This window comes from Struthio camelus, chromosome 3 (assembly GCF_040807025.1).
Source record: "Struthio camelus isolate bStrCam1 chromosome 3, bStrCam1.hap1, whole genome shotgun sequence".
NCBI lineage: Eukaryota > Metazoa > Chordata > Aves > Struthioniformes > Struthionidae > Struthio > Struthio camelus.
Genome location: NC_090944.1, coordinates 69,516,558 through 69,536,890, shown reverse-complemented (window position 1 = coordinate 69,536,890; position 20,333 = coordinate 69,516,558). Strand labels below are relative to the sequence as shown.

Here is a 20,333-nt window from a genome sequence, read left to right as displayed (position 1 = left end):
CCTCGCCTGGCTGTGTGAACGGGCTGCACATTACGGTCAGTACTGTGGGGGCTGTGAGGCTCATTCCTCCAAAGGAAAGCATGGCTCTCCAGTGATGGGCTAGCATGCGGCTTACTCAAAGCTGCAGAGCCAGCTCTGCGCTTTGGCAGTGTCCTGCCTTGCTAAGACCATGATACCTGCCAGGGACAGCCTGCCTTTTTTCATGCTCTGGTTCTCATGAGAAGGGAGCTACAGCCAGTTCAGCCCAATTTCCACACTCAGTGACTGGGGAGGGAAGGGTGAAGCATGCGGTAGATGCATTTAACCCCTTGTCTAGACATAGCATAAACCATTCACAAGATGTGAAGCAATCATGAGAGCATCTGCTGGTGCTGGGGAACGCTTCTTGAGGCCTATCCCATTATTCCTCCGTAACTGTGGTGGTGAGAGCTTTCCTTGAACACAAGGATACTGTACCCTTTGTATGGTCCATATGAGGCAAGAATGTGGAGCAGCAGGGCTCTGGGGTTCTGACTGGTTAGCTTTGGGGGAAGGAAGGAAAAAAAAAAACATTATATCTCCCTAGGAGCTTGGCTTTCTTGCTGTAGGTGGAGCTACAGGTTAATTTGTGGGACCCCTTGGCTTGCAAACTTGGCCTGGGAATAACCTCTACATTCAGGGATATTCACTAGAAAGTGATCCTTAGTCTATGGCTATCCCAGAAAGCTGCAATATGCTTCCATGAGGCAGCATTCACACTGCTGCATCTTGGGAAGGAGGCAGCTTAATCACACAGCTCAGCTAAGCCCCACTGTTTAGTCCTCTAAACTGTCTACTTCATCTTTCTCTATGGAAACACTCACACAAATGCAGTTATGTACACATTTTTCTTGCTATGTAGACTCCTAATGAGACAGCTCCAAGGGGCATGATTAACATGAAATAATAATGTCCCTGAGGGCTAGGGAAGCTCAGATGCAGCTTCCACCTTGCAGCAGCTTTAATTGTCTCATGATAGCTACCCTGCTCCTGTGCCCAAACTGTGAATTACCCCACCTGGTGGCCTATGTTATCTGTCATGTTAAAATCAATTTCCCTTGCTCATTCTTGCCTATAGGTGCTATTTTTTTTGTGCGTGCTGTTTCTTTAAGCATATTTGGTCTAGGAATCCCTGGTCTGCATATGTAAGTACAGGTAGTTTGGATTTTTAGGGAGTAACTTTATCTTGCATTTCACTGATCGTGTTAGTGTTGCTCTTCCTCATACCCTGTCCACATTTATCTCTTAAAGGCTGATTTCCTGAGAAGACAGATAGGAATTTGAGATAATTTGTCTTTTTTGCTGTAGCAAAGAAACTAACTTTTTTTCTTTTTATCATGGATGTAAACATGCCAGAAAATTATTAGCTGCAGAGTAGAAAGGATTAATTCCAACCATCTATGCTTTGTATCACGCAGTTGATATTATCTTCATAGAGTCACATTTTTAGCAACAGAATTATCAGCCACAAATTATTTAGCACGCTTCGACCCCCATTCACAGTCTAAAATTTGGCATGGCTTTGTACTTTTTTTTTTCTCTTTATAACTCAACTTTTCTATTCTTAGGTCTGTATAAGGTTGTGGCTGATAAAACTCCGTACTTCAGCATTGAAGAAATTACAAGAAAAGTCTCTATTGGGCCAACACGATTTGGCCATCCATGTTTCTACTGCCCTGAGGATATAAAATTGGCAAACCTCGTCATTAAACATGGTGAGCAGATCACCTTCAACTCTGTGGAAGAGGTCAATGGAGTGATGGCTGTGAACTGTGGTGTGGTCAGAAATAACCAGTCACATTCCTTTACTTTGCCCCTTTCACAAGAAGGAAAATTCTGCGAGTGTGAAGATGACCAGATATACACCCTGAAAGAGATTGCAGAATGGAAAATCCCTAAGAGCAGAAACCGGATTGTGAAACTTTCCAATACTTTACATGTGTGGGACTCCTTTAATCCACTTCCTGAGAATTTTGACGGCTGCTTGATTCTCACGCCTGTCTATGAAGTACAAGCAGTAATGAAATGTGAGTAAGAACCAGTCTATGATCTGTTCCTCTCTAAATGGCATAATGCTCTTAAACGTACACAAGTTGCTCAGAATTCAATTACAGGTAGGATTCAGTTTGGCCAAGAATTCCTGAATCATATTTGCCACTGCTGCTAATTTCAAGATTGCAAAGCACAAAAATATTTTTACTAGTTTTGTTTCCTCTTCCATCCCTTAATTCAGATTCCATCCCTTGCATTACTTTCTGTTGCCATTTTATTGACACTATCATCACTACAATTAAATAACCTTCAAAAAGAAAATACATCATCAAATGAAAAAGCTGGCTTAGGAATTCAGTTGAATTCTCAGATTCTCTTACTTTGAATTTTAAACTTAGGCCATGGAAAGGCCATTTGGTCATTTATGGCTCCGGCTAGCAGTTGGAGAATAGATATAGCTCTACATGTTGTAACACACCCACCTACTGTTTATGAACTGCATTTCGTTTTTCAGACTCAGAGTGCAGCAGGAAGCAGAACAATGTAAATTTACTCCATTGCAGACACAACTGTTAATAGAATGTAAACAGAAAGACTCATGGACAATTTCTGAAACCTCTGGTTTTGAGGAAATGGGAAGGAATTGGAAAAGCAATATCCTTAAGAGCGATAATTTGTGTATGCATTTTTATTTAAAAAAAAGAAGAAGAAGAAGAAGAAGAGGAAAAAATAGAAATACTTGTTGTGGCCATGACAAGTCAATATTGTTCTGTTTTTTTCTACCAAAAAAGCCAGAACTGCTGCGTTCTATTCTTACCAATGTTTATACCCATTCCTTACTTTAAACTTGTTAGTGAAATTAGTCATGGGAATAAAATTAGAAGGTGCAAGGATAAAAGCACACAGTGAAACGCTCCTGAATTATGGTGGCTTGAAGAGCTGAGCAGCAGTAATGAGCCATATGTGCATGCACAGCCTACCCTCTCTCCGTTGAGCGCAAAAAAACAGATTAAGCTAAAAATTTTGACCTTGCTTCTGAGGCTGAGGGCGACCCATTTAGTAGATGGAAACTTGTTACCCTTCTACTTTTTGGTGCACCCTGACAGCTAAGGCTTGCAGGATAGGAATTTAGCTTTTGGGAAGGTTTTGCTGCCTGTTGCCTTTACTAGAAGTAGGCTAGTGAGCTCCAGAACGATGAAATCATATCAGTAATGTCATTCATCAGGTTATTAAGCAGGAAATCTTTTCCCACTGGAGATTTTTTTCTGAGGAATGACATACGTAAATGGATAAACTACACAAAAAAGAAATAAGGCGGGCAGTGGCTGTTAGCACAATATACTGTAGTTGCTAAATGCTTTTCATGAGATATTGCACAGTACTTGCTATCAGGTTTAAAGTGCAAGTTTGGAAAGTGCAACTTCATAGATTAAAATACTTAGTTTTCCCAGCCCTGCAATTGGATCCACTTGTGTGTATTCCTGTGCCCCCTTAGCTATAGGTGCTGGATTAATAAAAAATAATGTAATGTTTCTAAAATTTTTTCAGAAGATTTGGAGATGTTAGGTGTGCACTTGTGTCTGGTAAGAGGGATAGCCGATTACATTTTCACAGGCTGTGGGCAGGAATCCTTTATACTTCCCATTCTTAATAATGAACAAAATTACGTATCTGGAATTCCTTCAACAGCTCACAGAAAAATTTCATTTTTCACTAATCAACCCTCCTTCAGGGACACTCCCTTGTGGTGCTTGGGGCCATTGTCACCTGAAAGTGTTACTGTGACAAAAGCAGAGAGGGAATAAACAAATCCTGAATCACTGACATAACACTCTGTCGTACGAAATGTCTTATACTGATTTAAGAATTTTAAAGAATAAAAGAAGAATTTTAAAGCTTATGAAGAAAATATTGGTATGTCCTACCTCAAGGAAGTGTGAATCCAGGATATACTGTGTGCAGATCTAAGCAAAATAAGTCTTAATGAGGAGGATCATTAAATAATATTTGCTTGTTAAATTTTATTGTCCTGGTAAGTGATCTGTGGTGTCACTGACCTGGAGCCAAACTCTTAAACAAGCTTTAATTATATAGTCATTTTTGTGTTTGGAAGTTTTGCATCCAAAATTTTGCAAGCTCAGCTGTGATAAAGGAGTTGTTGTTCCCTGTTAAATCATTAAATGCAGTGGCTTGGTTCTGACAGTGAATAAAACCAGATGCCTCGGAAAGATGCAAGGGTTCGACAGAGGACATTTGTCTTCATTTATTCATAATAAACTTATACTTTATTATACAAAGGTTTTCCCTTTCTAAAAAAATGATACTATTTTGTCATAATCATAGATGTTTTTCTTTTTCTATAAATATCAATATACTTTTTTCCTATCAGATTGGCCATAGTAATATCTTGTGCTAATGGTTTCCAAATGCTGCCTATTCACTGAAAGCATTCCCCTATTCATTTCTGAGGAGAAACCATAAGTCGCTATGAAATAAAAGAGTAGAAATACGTCTTTTACTCAATAAAATGAGCTTAATAAGAGGAAGAGCTGATTAAAGTTGGAGGTGCTGTGAGAAAGACAGTGAACTAGATTTTCCTCTCCCTTTTTCTTAACCTTTTGTTCACGTGTATACCTTTTCCCATATCATCTTGTTTCTCTCTTCCTCCATGAGGTCTCCTGCATGTCAGATAGCTATATATCTCAAATTAAAACAGGTACACTTTAACTGGCACTGTCAACAATGTAGGCACACAGAGAGTTACACAACACCTCAGAGAAGGTCCTTTAAAAATTTGGCCTACAGGGCATGTATATGTTATTTCAGTGTCAGATTGAAAGCAAAAATTAATGTACTTCTTTTTCTTTCTAGTTCGAAAGGAAATAGTTCATATCCTCTCAGATCTAGATGTTGAAGTCAAGGATATAACAGACTGTTATGATATTAGCTCTTTTCTTCAACCACTGTCTTTGGAAGACGTATTTGAGAGAACAAGCAAGGAATTTCCTATGGTTGCTGAGATAATGGAAGGGCCCCAAGGAAGACAGAAGCCTTATAGTTTATTGTGTACAGGGAAAGAGATTGTCATCTACAAAAAGTACCAGGCAAAAAGAGTCCTCGCCTCTGAGATCAGAAGTGATTCCCCGAAAAGACATTTTTTAATCCCTATGAGCTACAAAGGAAAGTTCAAGAGACGACCTCGGGAGTTTCCAACTGCCTATGACTTAGAGATAGCAAAAAGTGAAAAGGAGCAGCTTCATGTTGTTGCAACTAAAGCCTTTGATTCTCCCCATAAAGAACTTTTTTCTGTTTCAGTTGGAGATCAGTTTCTAGTTCAGCAATACCAGACTAGTGAAGTTCTTTATGAGGGAAGAAAGAAAGTCGTAGATGTTTTAGCTTGTGAACAAATACTAAGTGATACCTATAAGAAAGTGCTCCTCCCTATGTATATGGAAGGTGGCTTTGTGGAAGTGATTCATGACAAGAAACAGTACCAGCTTTCAGAGATTTGCAAAGAATTCCGTTTGCCTTTTAATGTCAAAGTATCCGTGAGGGATCTTTCCATTGGGGACGATGTCCTGGCTGCTGTGCCTGGTCTGCAGCTTGAAGAGGAAATCACAGACTCTTATTTGCTGATTAGTAGTGTCAGCAGTCCAGTGGACAGCTGGGAGATTCCTGTATATCGCTTAAACATGTCAGTCCATTTGCTCAGCAAAGATATGCAAACAGTTGCACCTCCTGCAACTAAGACAACAGTGGAAGAGATCAGCGAAGAGCAATACTATATGGTGCGAAGATATGAAAACCAAACCCTATATCCGCCTCCCAGGCCTCCCAAAAAGCCAACAACACTTGCACCAGACTCGCTTTTTGTAGTACCTAAGCAAGCGGTATCTGATGTACTACAGGCCCCAAAGGTAAGGTATCACATTTCCTTCGTCTTTGAATCTATTACAATCACAGGTCACTTTCTGTCAGTTTATACTCTCTATTTCACTTGTGTATCCTTATGGCACCGTACACAGATGGCTCTCAGTTCCCCGTAATAGGCAAATTAACCGTTACAGACAACAATGGTTAAAATCTCCAGTGTGCGTTAGCTGAGCCATGAAAAACATTGGAACCATGCCGACTCACAGCGGAAAGCTTGACCCAGTAATTTTAGATGGATAATCCTTTATTGCACCTATATAAAAGTGAAGGGAGATGCTTGAAGTGGCTGTGTTTAAAAGTTTATTAAGGGGAATCATCTGTTTTTAGGATATGAGTAAAGATAATTTTACTCACCTGGAAACAGCAGAATTACATTCACAGAAAGTCAAGTTATAGAGATATTTTTGGCTGCATGTTTTTGCATGCACCCATGTGGCAAATAGATTTTGAGTAAAAAGGGCAGCTGTTTTAGAACAGCATTTGATGATCAGAAAAAATTGCCCCTCCTAGGACAGTTTTCTTAGTAGCCAATGCACTTGTTCTTTAATTTTCGCGCTTATATTGAAAGAACTACTAAAGCAAGGTGCCTCTGGACTTCAACAAGAGAGACCATCCAGCAGGTACATAACTTATGTGACAGTTTCTCTCGTTCATGTGCAAAAAGGCAAATTCCTCTACAGGGGAAAAAAGGGAAATGTTGGAAACTCTTTCAGGAGATAGTTATGCTGCTGAGGCCTCAAAATGAGACTCAGGGGTGGTTGTGCTGCACTTTAAATGCAATGTAATTCATGGAATTATATTTCAGGGGTTCTGAGGAATATTTTTTGTGTTGCTGTCAAATAAAGGTCCAACTATAACGACACTGGAACTGAAGCCTTTTTGAGTACCTCTCCTTCATCTCCTGCTGATTGTGTTTCTTGCCTTAGTGCCAATTCCAGGACCCTGCAAGGGTCTGCACTCCATATAGGTCCTGGTAGATGATTATGATAGTTGATAGAAGTGAATGGATAAGGTTGGTCCCTCAGATAAAGGTAATACAGCAAAAAGCTACTCCATTTTCTTCCGTCTTTCTTCTTTGCTTATACCATGAAAACTTCTTTTCTTCTTGTTTGTGAAGTGTTTGTCTCAGCTTAAACAAACCATTCTGCTAGGTTAACGTGAACAAACAAGAAAGTGGGCCCTGGAGCTAACAGCAAGCCACCAGCCTAGCGGTGGCTCAAAGTACAGAACTGGGGAAGAATTCCCCTAATGTGTTTCTGGTATAACTGTGCCCTTGGTTAGAAGAACTCAAACTGCTTGCTGTTACTGATGACTGTGTAGACACCAGCAAGTACATAATGACTTGTACAGGCTAGACTTGTGCAGGAGAGAATATTTTGTTAAAGTGAGGAAGGAGCAATTAGTGTAAGAGAGCTATGAGTGAGAGTGGCCTTGCACATTTATGAGTGAGAGTGGCCTTAGACTGCAGCTGTCCAGAGAGAGAAACACATTTAAGCTGACTGTTCCGGAGGACATCCTTCTGTCACTTGCTTGCTATAAATAAATAATAAATTGCAATCAGAATGCTTAGACTTATGCAGATTGGTAAATCTCTTTCCCTGGAAAGGTGAGACAAGTAGAAATCCCTTATTCATAAGATTAAACACCCCGAGCTGTCATGTAATAGGTTTAAAGTCACACAGAATGCATTATCTCTTCTATCCCGAGCACAGCAAATCCTCTGAGAGGACACGGATCTTAGTTGGTAAGACTCTGCTCTGGCCTTTGAGTCAGTGATGGCAATAGGGGAGGCTGCATTTTCTTCTGAATGTATCAGGGATGTCTGAAGGTTTAGAAAGTTGGAGATTGCGCCAAACTGATAAATGGCCTACTTTGTATATTTTATGACTATGCCTAGACTTATTTGCATAAATAAAAGACAATAGTCCTAATGAGCCCAACTTAAGCCTGGCAATGTGGCAGCTTGGAATAAGCTTTAGGATCGCATGAATGGCCAATTTTTCTTCTTCAGGCAGCACCCTACCTGGCATTTAGAGAGTTCTGGCTGCTTTTAGGCGAGTGGTGAATGGATAATTTTGAAATAAGGATCAAGCTGTGCTCTTTGGTTTGGGTTTTCAAAGTGAACATCCATGCAAAATAGTCAGCACATGCACAGTGCTCGCATCTTCAAGGCAGTATTCTTCTCTTTCTTGCCCACTGGTTGGGAAACTCTGCTTGGTATGGTACCCTGGAGTTAAATACTTTTGCTGTTTTAGTCCACAGAGGACTGAAATCTGTCTGTTTTATGTCTATACCTGAGGATGCTCTGCCCAGGTGGGTCACTGCTAGCAAGTGCTTGTGCTTTGACTGCTTCTTAGCTCTTCCAGCAAGGTTGTGAAGGGAGAGTGGCTCTAGCTGTCTTTGCCTGCTGTTTCCTGACCTTGGTAAGCGGAACACTAATGCCAGGAGTGATACTATGTAGTGTATGTTTGACTGTGTTTTTGGCCATGTTAGTCACTGAATTGTATAAAATTAGCAGCCTGTATGGACAGGAAATTTCTGTGAACCTGAGATGAGTGTAAGAGCTACTTCTGTGACCATGCAAGGTGGAATATTGCAGCAATGGGCATGTGTGCGCAGTTTGGCGCAGCAAAGTCCAAAGACATCAGATAAGTTCTCAAGCACAAAATAGCTGCATTAACAGAGAACTCTGACCAACCTCTTTACAGGGCTAATTAAGTTGGCTCAGCTCCTGCTGACACAGCTTTCGACTCCAGAGCCTGGGGATCTCTTTTCTCTCCCCTACACAGTGCTGTGTGGACTTTCCCTCTCATCTGACCATTCAGTCTGGATAACAAACACCCAAACCACATAGGTATGCAGTTTTGTATTAGCTATTAACTGAATAAGGAGGAAAAAAACCCACAAGCACATACGTGCAAACTAAATCAAGGAAATGAAATAGCATATATCAAACCATCAAATTAATCTGATAGAAAGATTAAACTCTAACAAAGAACATCACCTCTGCCCACAAACCCTACGTGCTTTGCCCCCTGCTTCCCCCAAGGCCACCAGCGAGAAAGCGACGAGTGCATGCTTTGTCTAATGGCAAAGCTTAGGGTACTAGCAGTCATTCACAAGGCATGCACATTTCCCGCATTTGAGTCACTGGAATAAGGCCCTTAAAGGTCTCTAACTGCCATGTTGGACTGAATAATTTAAGCCATGCCTGATTTGCAAAGTTAGCTAGAAAATGGAAATGATCTAATAAACCCATAGTGGTTAATGTCACTGATTTCAGAGTGGGGCGTCTCACAGTTGCCAAGGAGTTCTTGGAGAGAAGTTCCCACAGGGGGAACCAGTCAGGACATCACCTTCTTGAAATAGAAGAACAAGCCAAGTGTGCACTTGTAGGCTCTTTTCAAAGTTAGGACCACTGTGGTGAATGTAACAAACAAAGTTTTTATGTAGTAACTCCAGAGCAATATTTCAGGTGCAACCTCAGATAGAAGAGGCTTGAAGTTTTGTTTTCAAAAATTTCCTTATGCTTTTTATCAGCTACCTACAGTTAACGTGCCTTTCCTCCCCTTGGAAGGATTCAAAGCACAATAAGTTTTGTTTTTGCTTATCAGAATTACTCTTTCAGCTGAGAAGCTGATACAGTACTATATATGATCTACAGATTGTAATAAATTGTAGCCAACATAGGCCAAGTTTCAAGCAGTAAATATACTACAGATTTGGGAAGCTGTTAATATATGTTCTTTCATATTTTTTTCTAAACTGAAAACAGCAAAAAAGGCCCCCTTAGCAAATATTGCTAAATGCGTGTGAATAGTGGGGGAATTGTAATCAACATATGGAAAGCCACAGTTTAGTCCTGGTAATCCCAATACTCTAAGGGTGCTTGAGAGAATTAAAAGAGGGCGTATTTGCCTCCTCATAAAAAGTAAGAGGTTAGCTCCATCCAGGGCTATTTTCAGTGGTCTGCTTAGACATGTATCTAGCCTGAGCAACATTAGTATAAGTAGAGTGCACAGAAGATTCAAGTTAGGTTTGTCTTTAAATACCTTTATGAATGTGGAACTGGAAAAGTCAATCACAGACAGTAATCTGCCCAGCTCTAGCAAGAAAGCTAAGGGAGTTCCAGCAGGGGAAAGTGGAATTTAATAAAATGGTAAGTATCAGGGCATGATAGTTAATTGTCATTCAGGGCTAAGATCTATTATCCTTCAAAAAGTCATTACAATGTTATGATATTAGGAACTTTCTTGCTTTCTTGCTTTTTATTTCAAAATTAAAATGAAAGAAAAATTATCACTTCCATCTGGTTTTGCAGTTCTGCAAACTGAACTACTGAAATCTGCCATTAACATATTTATCGCATCTGTCTTCACAGCAAAATGAAGACTTATCTGGAATTATATTGATAAGACATAAGCCACATTTTTCAGCAAATGAGTTTTCCTGCAGCGCCTCCTTTCCTCCCTCCTAAACTATTTCTTTTCTGCTTCCAGAGCATTTTTTATGGATTTGGGGCCTCTCTAGTGCAGGTTTAACACAGGCGTTTCTGCTGTGCAGCAAGACACTAAACTTCCTAAATGAATACATATTAGAAAATCCATACAGGGAAACCAGCAAGGAATAGGTGAGAACAGAGTTCAGAAATCAGTAGTCTTTTGGCACTAGAAGTGAGGGAGGAAAGCGTGGTTCGTTAGCAGATGCAAATATGCATGTGCAAACGTAAGAATCCGGGTTTCTGTCTGACAAATGCAGCGTTGTGGCCCCTGAGGCTGCAGCTGGGCTTCCTATTCCTTTCCCTTTTCACTCTGTCCCCACCAAAAAAGAAATTCTCATCCTCCTGGAGTTTCACCTTCCCCCCGCCACTTCTTTCCCCACACCACATGTATCATTTCTCTGTATCACTTTCCAGTAACTTTATAAGTCCATAATAAACATAATAGGAAGGCTAGAAGCACTGCCCTTACAGATTTATGATTCACGGTGTCCCAGGTTCTGGATGTCGCCCAACATCCGTAGCCAGCCTGGCCTTTCCTGGTGAGTCAGGCTTCAAATCCCCCATGCTCCTTCGTGCTGCAGGTTCCTGCTTCTCCAAGCACCACGTCCAGTCTGTGCTGCAGGGTCCTTTTCCTCCTAAACCCATACCTGTGCAGTCCCACAAGTGCCTGATTCCCCCCAGGCCCACATCCCTCTGGTGCCTCAGCTCTGCACTTGTGTCCTTCAGCTGCCCAAACTTGTGTGACCTTGGTTCCCTAGTCTACTGGTCCACTCTACTGCTTTCAGCCAGGTTTATCCTTTCCTTTTTCTTGCTTCTTCCCAGAATATCTCTTCCCTCTTGCTGTTCTCTCATACAGTGAGCTGAAGCCCAGGCCACTGACCTTATTGGGTGGAAACTGCAGGAACTTCCCAAATTGTGCATGTACTTTCACCTCCTTCCCCAGCAACACAATAGGGGCCCTTGCTTCGAACCTCGGCAGAGCTACAGTCTTCACTCGGGTTTTTGGGAGCAAAGCTGGAGTGAGTGGTGGGTAGTGTTGAGCCACTTAATTCTCTCTTGTAGGCTGCACAAGCCCAGCTGAAGGACTTCATATTGGTGCTCTGTCACAGAGATTATTACTGCTGCGTCTGTACTCTGGGGCCTGTGACCAGTTCCCCGGAACACTGTATGAATCCTGACTTCATGCTGGGCTGAGGCCTGCACATGTGCCACCCCTCCTCATGTGCCGGGTTTCTATGCAAAAGAAACCAAGCAATGCTGTCTAGAGAAGAGCTCAGATCTGGCTGATCAGAGAACAGAATGGCCAGGTCACCTACTGCATTTGTATGAGCCAACTGAAAGGGGTTAGAGGGGCAGGAAACCCTTAGGCCCCAGCTAATAAATAACTGGAGTTTTCCTAATAGTTTCAGAAGGGAGAGCTGGTATTAAAATCTTTTTTTTTTAATGAGATTAGAAGCTTAGAATTTCCAGAGAGAATCATCATGTCTTCAGTTAGCACTTACTGTGGATTGACGTTACCCTCAAAAGCAAGATACGATTGGGAAGATAGCAATATGCCTGGCAGAAGGACAGGCAGTAGATAATTCTCTGAAAGACTAGCAGGGCAATCTGAGGTGTAAGTCTCCTTGCAGAAAGTCATTAGTGCTACAGGAATTGCTGATATAGTACATGAAATTAAGGAAGGTATAGATGAACATTTGAATATGCTGACTGATGTAAATGCTACTGGTTAAAAGCAAATTGCTCAGTTTAGACCTAAAAATGAATGGCTTGGAGAGCAAAGAGAGAAGAAATATCAGAATTAAAAGGATGTCCAGAAGAAATAAAAAATTGAACAACAGAAAAATATGGAACCCTTGATAAGAGAAAGGAAACTCCTGCCTATAATGTTTGAGCCAAAAGCCATAGACGTCAGACCAGAATTGATTGGCTTATGTTTTTTCCTCTTGCAGAAAATACATAACATAACAAAAAATATATTTGGATAATTAAAAACCAGGACAAAAAAGTAAAAAATTCTAATTTGACCGCAGCGAGTTAACTCTCCAAAAAAATTGGGGGGCTCTGAACTGCATTTTTTAGTTTGGGTTCCAAGTAGCTTGAGTTCCCACAAAGGCTATTCTCTGGGCTACATTGTATCATTCTTGCCCTTCTCCTCAGGGCACCAAGGTTGGAAAACAAAATCCTTAAAAGACTCCATAGCTGGTTGTTGAAATGCTACCCATTACGGCCTGTATTTTGGTCTATTCTGCAGTCACTGAAAGGTTTTCTGGAGTGAACTGGCCAGAGTACATCTGCACTGCAACGAATTTCCAGTGATAAATATAGTTTCCATAGTATTGCCATGCCCACGTCCTAGTACCAGCAGTGACCTGGCTGGCAGGCTCCAGGGGCTTCCCTCAGAGCCAGGTGCTTAAACTCCAGGCTGGTGCCACCCTTTGACTCCATCAGTATTTAAACGTGTCTGGGGACTTTTCTGGACTCTGGGGCTAACTTGGCATGGCGTGGTTGAAATATCTGCTAGCAGCTCTTTGAGTCTCCAAATACGTGTGGCTGCTTGCAAAGTGCATGCTGGGAATGGACTTTGGGATCTGGGAACTCCCAGATCATGCCTAGGACTTGTTTGGGAAAGTACTAGCTGGCACAGGCTGAAATTGATTTTGGGAATGTTTACAGGAACTATTTAATCAGCTAGTGTTGATGTAGCCTCTGTTGCAAACTGGACAGTCCCTGCGCCTGGGAAGCTGGCTAGCTGATAGGATTTGAAACATGAGAGAGAGAGTCAAGGTCTTCCAATTTCTGAAAACTCGATTTTCCAGTGGATAATCATAGGCACTTACTGTGTAGTAGTAAAAATGGGACAGTGTTGAAGGGTTTAATGTGCAGTTGTGGGATCGCCTGTTAAGAACGGAATAGTCCAGCTGTGTTACTTGAGGATAAAATTAACCAAGTAAGAGAACAATGTGTCCAAGTGAAATGTAAGGCAATATGGCTGTTTGCCAATCTGTTAGCAGCTCATTAAAAAAAAAAAAAAAGAGAGTGCTCATCAGAGTCACTGAAGTGCTGAATGAGATCAATATAAAAGAAAGCACTGACATTTCGCATTTAAATTATGTCTTCCTTTACAAAACTCAAGCTTTTGCAGTGCTGTCAGAACTGGGCCTGAGTGAAAGCATCCCAGAAGGTTGGGATTATGCTTTGAGATATATTGCCCAGTGAAATGAAATAAGAAAGTTGCTGTCAGTGCAACAGCAGGGTCAAATCCCAGAGGACCTGCAGGCAAGGCTAACATTTTCCAGAGAGTCCTCACAGTGAGGAACCGAATGACTCTCAGGAAACAGAGAATGCTGCAGAGAGACTAATCAAATGCATTAAAATTTGTAAAGAAGCATGGAATTCTGAGACTTTCTCTCTCTGCTTTTGGAATTTGTTAGTACACAGACACAAAATAAAAAGTATGGAGATAATGAAAGGCTGAAACACAGTGTTTAATGTCTGTACCGAGAAAATGAATTTCCCTTCTTTATGGATAGAGATCTATAATTTATATTCAGCTTTTTCAAGGGTGATACAGCATTGTGTTGTTCTGCCTCAGGATATGAAATAATTTTACAGGTAAATAGGTAAATATTTTAAATGGTAATATGTTGTGGTTCCATTTTTTGCCCTTTTTTTTTTTTTAAAGTTCGAGGAGGCCCAGAGTATTGTGTAGTTGTAGCTATAGTGATTAAGCAGTGGTTGTGCCACTGGAAAATCAGAGCATGGATCTCTCTCTGGCTTGCAATGGCTGTAGGCAATGACTTTTATCAATTGGCCACCTGAAATAGTGTGACAGAGTCTTAACAGAGGATGATTTGATATCCCAGTCACTGGAGAAAAAAAAGGAAAGAAGGAAGACTGCCTCCTAGTTTGTGGCATGCCCCTGATGGACAGCATTGGGGCTAAAAAAGTGCTTACAGCCTCCAGTAAATTGGATTCTGGATTAGCTTTAAGGGGAAGACTAGGAGTGACAGTGCTTGATTTGATGAGGTTGAAACTTCTAAATAAAACAGGATAAAGCCATTACCAAAGCATCTTTTGGCTTTTACTTTAAATTTAAAAGACTTTGAAGAAGCAAATAGTATTTTATGAAGAAATGAAGTGAAGAAACTATCTGGAAGCTACTTTTACCAATCTGTCTATTTTAAGTAAGTGGTATATGTATGTCCTGTAGTGCTAACAGAGAAAGGAGTGGCTGAGTTTGCTTGGAAATTGCCATCAGTTGATGGGAGATGTGACAAGCAATCAAACAGCAGCTCTACAGGAAATTCTGGTCATGTGAGGAATGGTGCTTGCAGAAGCTCAGTGGATCTAGGTTAAGTTCCCTCTTCTGCCACATGTTTCTTCCATGACACTAGACAAATCACATAACTATCATTGCCTCAAGACATGAAGAAACTGCTATGTACAAAGCGAGGGGGTGAATTTACAGTTCATTAGTTACTTTATATGAATGCTTTAATCTCAGGTAAATGTACAATACATTGCCTCACTTTAGTAAGGGTCAGAGCTACTTCACATTTAGTCTGGAGCAATAACCTCATGGACAGTTGCCAAGGAGTAGTTAATGAGCTGTAAATCCACATTCATTTACTTTGTGACAACTAGTTCATGTAGCTGTGTCGTCTGTCTATGAAAACTGAGACATAACGCTTCCTTTTCTCATCTTAGTCATTTATAGAGACAGGCATCATTTTAGCATTTATTTATATATCATTCTGTGCATTGGCCACTACTGTTATAGGAACAACAATAAAAATAATATTAGCAATGAAATTCCAGGACACAAGTATTTCTTAACCTTGATTACAAGTTTTCCGCTGAAGACTACTTTACAGAAGAGCTGCGGAGAGAAACTCACTGTCATCTAGGACAGCTAAATTCTGAAGTGGGTATATTTGAAAGGGGAAGAAACAAGAAGAAAGAGAGGTGTGAACTTGTCCTATTTAATTCTGCAAGGTGTTAACTTTGAGGTTTACTAACACATTTGCACGCTTGATCTTTTGTTAACCACTTCATAGTGTATTCTTATAGTAAATATTAGCCTTTGTGCTTGCCTATTACATATTATTTCCAGTGTCTTAAGTCTTGTCTTCACCTTGTGGTTTACGGCAGTTAGTTTCAGGGCATGAGGAGTTATGGACAGAAATTCAGACACTTTTCAGAGTGCCGATGGAAATTTCCACAGTTTGTTGGAATTTAGACAGATGACAGCATTAAACTAAAAGCTGCATACTAAACATTAGCTTATGCAAGCATGCAAGGTGTCAGCAAGAGCAGAAAATGAGGAAACAGACTGCTATGGTATGGGCTATATATGTATGGTTTTTTTATTGATAGATCATATTTGGATAAAAAGTAGCAAGATCTAACCGATGATGTTTAAATGCATGTTGACCTGAAAGGTCACTTTTCGAAGTCAGCCCTAGCACACAGTTTGAACGGCCAAATCATTTCTACCACCTGCATTGATGGAGCAGCACCACCATTCAGATGGAAGAGAGGATTAAGGAGGGAGGCTAGGAAGGTGATACTGAGAATTAATGAAATGGAAAAAATGGGATATCCAGTTATCCTCTATCAAATTGTGAAATGGGACAGGAAAGCAGAACGTATGTAGGTTGGAGGGCATTGCATTTCTGTTGTGAGAAGGCTTTTTTAGGGAGAGAATTTTTCTTTTTAAATATGATATTTTCCCTTTGTGAATATCCTAATTCTTTCCTATCCTGTCTTATTCGTCTCTCACATAAAAATAAAAAGTAGAATTGGAGGGGAAAAAAAATCTCCTCTGCTTGGACCACACAAGGATTTTAAAATGCTTGTTTACACTGTGGTAACATGAAATACCTACTATTTAATTTACTCCTTTGCACCTCACTGAACAGAGATTGACCAGAGAGGTTTTGATTTGCCTCCTACTTATACTCCATACACTCAACATCTGACTGTGTGGACATCCAGGCTGCAGACTTCCCACACTACTGAAATTTGCTCTCTGCCTTCATAGTACAAGCAACGAGATGTTGATGTGGATGCAAAAATACTGAAGATAGATAGGAGGAAAACAGACTAACTTCTTAAACAGCAGGGTTAGATTTTGCATAACGCTTTTCACTTGTTGGCATCTTCAGAAAATATAGAGATAAAATTCTCTCAAGAGTTGCTGAAACCACTGCTGCCCCGTATGAACATGTATATGTGAGAGGACATCTCCCTTCACCCTCTGAAATGGCAAGTAAACCTTCTTATGAATGTTATAAGTTATTGAATAATAATATGCCAGCATTCTGATGCTGCTATTGTTGAACCCTAAATGAAAAACCTTATTCATCATGGATTTGACAGCTCATTCAGTTATAATAATGTTTCCTGTCAATCCAAGCGCTCATTATAATTGGATCTTACTTAAAAAGAAAGATGCTCCATTGACTGTTCAGATGCAGGAAAATACAGGTTTGAAAATGAAAATATCAATCTGAATACTGTTTCCAGGGAACCTGCTTATGCATGTACAAGTTGGAAGACACTTTAATCCTTGCTGTGTGTCACATTTGGACATTACTATAATAAGATTCTAGCCACCTGACTAGGTACCTGCTCCAGAGTCATGACAGAGAAAGTGAAAGCAAGAAGAGTAAATGAGACTTTTTCTCAGGAATGCTGGTATATCTTCACTACAACCTAGCTGCCATGAATGAACTGAAATAGATGACTTGTGTATATCAAGAAGTGTGCGAGCTTATGAATTTACAATTAATTTGCTTTTCTGTGTGACCTCTTTTGTGGACACTCAGTATGCAGTAAGTACTAGATATTTTATTTGGTATTGAGAGCGGATTAAGTCAGCCAAGGCACTCTAGTGTGCTATAGGAGTGTTTGTAAAGAGAGTTAGCGGCAAGGTACTGCAAACTTGTGCCCTAACTTACTGTGCGTTGTCTTTATTTTATAAAGAAGCCCAGAGACAGGACAAGCAGCTGAGAAGGTTATGAAGACAGAAAAATATTCAGACTGAGACTAAAAGCACTTGGAAAAGCATCTCAAATAAACGCACTCTGCAGGCCAAAACCCATAAATTGCATATTGGAGGCCTTGATCTCACGGGTATAACAAAGGGAGGTGGTGTATTTCTATGGAAGCCTCAGTTCATTAAGCACACAGGAGCCACAGGGTAAGAATAAATAAAACTACATTTAAAAAATAAGGAATTTGTACAGAATGTACTTTTCAAGGGTAGCCGGAATGATAATTCCCTGAAAGTGTTCTAGTTTACGGATAAACCATTGCAGCTGCAATAAATGGGAACTTGAAATACTTTTCCAATATACAGTATAATGTCAGTAAACATACAGAGGCTATATTTTCTTCTCTGTCTTGTAGCAGACGTAGCAAACAGTAATCTGATGACATCAGGGCTATGTTTAGATCAGAAAAAGGATGTGAACTACAGAAGATAATCTGTGGTTTATAAATACGAATAGGAAGTGCTCTCTGCAATAAATCATAGGGGACCTGAAGATGTAGTTTTTGATGCAGCTAATTTTGAAGAAAACAGAAGTCAGAAAGCAACTCAGACAGAAAATAAAGAGAGGCAAAGTAGCTGATGTGAAGCTGTTGCAGCTGATGTGAACGGTATGGCAAGTCCTTTTGCAGTTCTCAGTTTGGGCATGTATGTGTTTGACTGATTAACTGATGGACAAGTAAATTTATGTCAGCTTCAAGCAACCTCTGCCCCCTTCAAAACACACAGTTCGGGGTCATTGACAAGCTGGGATGTCAGAGTCATGTGATTATTTGTAGTAGTGACAGTGAACATTTTCTTACTGTGGCCCGAGAGTCTTTACTCATGACGTGACTTGCAAGTGTAAAGGGGTTAGAAGGCCAGTAGACATAACTGGAGCAAAGCTAGTCTTCTTCAAAGTATCTATTGAAAAAGATCTTCCTAAAAATCAAATGATAAGGAGAAGAAATATTCTGATGTAGGATAAGAATGATTTTGAGATAAACTAAACATCTAATAATACTGTTAACATCTAGTAGGTTTTGGCTATGAAAAAAAAAAATAAAATTATTTTTAATTAGTTAAAGCTTGGCTTATGTCCCCCCTAAATCAGTTTTTGGGTGTAAAAATTCAGGAGTATCTAGTGTTTTGTGAATTAGTATGCCTTTCTTGGAACGTCACAGGACCTGGTAGATGAGATGTCTGCTTTTCAGAGTACGTACAAGCTGTATCTCTGAAGGTCTGTGTAAGTTTCTTTTAGTGGAATTTAGTGCACAAGTGTAAGGGCTTACTGTGTGTATGTTTGATCCTGTCCTAGATATGAACACTAGGAAGAAAAGTGCAAGCAGTCTTTTCTCCCTCAATGGCTCAACCAGCTAAGGCACAGAAGGAAGAACAGGCTGCAGCCCGCACCAGAATTTAGCAGCCTCACTGAGACGATATGCTTTCTTCTGTTATCTTTCTTCAGTCAGAGCAGCTCAGTCCCATCTTTTACTTTGTTTTGTGCTAAGCAGAAACAACCTAGCCTCCACTGAGACTGCAGCAGCTGAGAGAAATAAAGACCAGGCTAAGAATGGAAGTGCTGCAAATGCTAACAGGAATAAAATTCCATGAGAAAGTGGAAAGGGCTTGTTCTGGTTTTGTTGTTGTGCATTCATTTTTAAAGTTTTATGCATGAGTAGCTGACTGATTCCTCCTCTCTAAATGAACAAATAAAAGTCAAGATTTGTTACTGGCAAGCAGTTAATATCAAGGGGATTTCTCATATTAATAAAGTGCAAAGATCATTCAATCACAGACCAGAGGTTGTCATATGCCTCTGTAACCTCTCATGCAGTGTAAATTTGTGGAGGTTGCACAATGGTTTGCAAAGTGCTTATTAGCATAAAACAACAAAATCTGCAATGCGACTATGTAATTCATATGATGGAATAATATTTCAAATAATATTTTTCGCAATGTATGACTTGATCAACTGCTGTTGTATGCATAAAATTAATATTTATATTCATGGGAGATCTGTGAGAAGGTCAGCTAGGAGACATTTTAATCTATGTTTTCAATTTGTGGCTATATGGTTATAGTAATAAATCATAGCAGCTTTCAAAAACAACAAGAACAACATGTGATTCTAAAATTTCTATGGACTATAGATTAAACTAATTCAGGTGCTCGCTTGAGCGTCTAAACACAATTTCTTTATTTATTGATTGTGATCTCTTATATAATTACAAAAAGAGGTTTGACACCCAGTGATATAAAATGTATATGCTAACAATTTCAAATTAAGAGGAGCTTTCAGCTTATTTCAAAAGACGCATTGCCAGGCACTGCCTTTATATTTTTTCAAAAACTCTATGTAAATCCAATTTTGTGCCCTGATTGCAGGCACAGCACTACTATAGTAACATAATGACAGTCAAACAATAATTTATTGATTTTAAAAAATCATTGAGAAGTGTTTTATGTATTCAGTAGTGTTTTTACATTTTATGCATTCCTATCCAAAATGTCGTGCTTGGGCTTCTTCAACACCTAGTGTAGTTCAGGTGTAACCACAAATAAACCTACACTGCAGTATGAAAATGCTTGTCATAACGTGTGTTTGTTTTTTCTGTCTGAAACAGTTCATTAGGCAGTGCCAAATTATTTCCTTTCTGAAACCCATACTATGAGTGATCTTTCAACTGTTTCTCTAGCTACTCAGTTGCGAATCTATTTTGACTCCTGTGTTCTGTCTTAGGCTGTCTGAACTCAGATAGATAGACCTCCTGGGACATGTGCAGACTTAATTGAAGAGAATAAAGCTCCATTTGCCTTAATGGAACATCTTCCAATAAGTGTGAATTTGGC

General features: G+C 40.0%; 1 protein-coding gene across 4 annotated transcripts in view; it reads left to right on the top strand.

Annotated features, from left to right (window-relative positions):
• Positions 1-20,333, top strand: part of THEMIS (thymocyte selection associated) — an 89,062-nt gene that overhangs the window by 23,124 nt on the left and 45,605 nt on the right. The window contains exons 3-6 of one of the 4 annotated variants that reach the window (XR_011140195.1): positions 1,587-2,045; positions 4,882-5,927; positions 17,435-17,651; positions 18,799-19,744. Coding sequence is in view for 3 of the 4 variants with exons in the window: in XM_068938226.1 (XP_068794327.1) it covers positions 1,587-2,045; positions 4,882-5,927; positions 17,435-17,461 (1,532 nt within the window). In the remaining variant the exon portion in view is untranslated. Of the gene's footprint in view, positions 1-1,586; positions 2,046-4,881; positions 5,928-17,434; positions 17,892-18,798; positions 19,745-20,333 lie in introns of those variants that run through there. The other 3 variants (XM_068938227.1, XM_068938226.1, XM_009688781.2) reach the window with 3 other exon arrangements.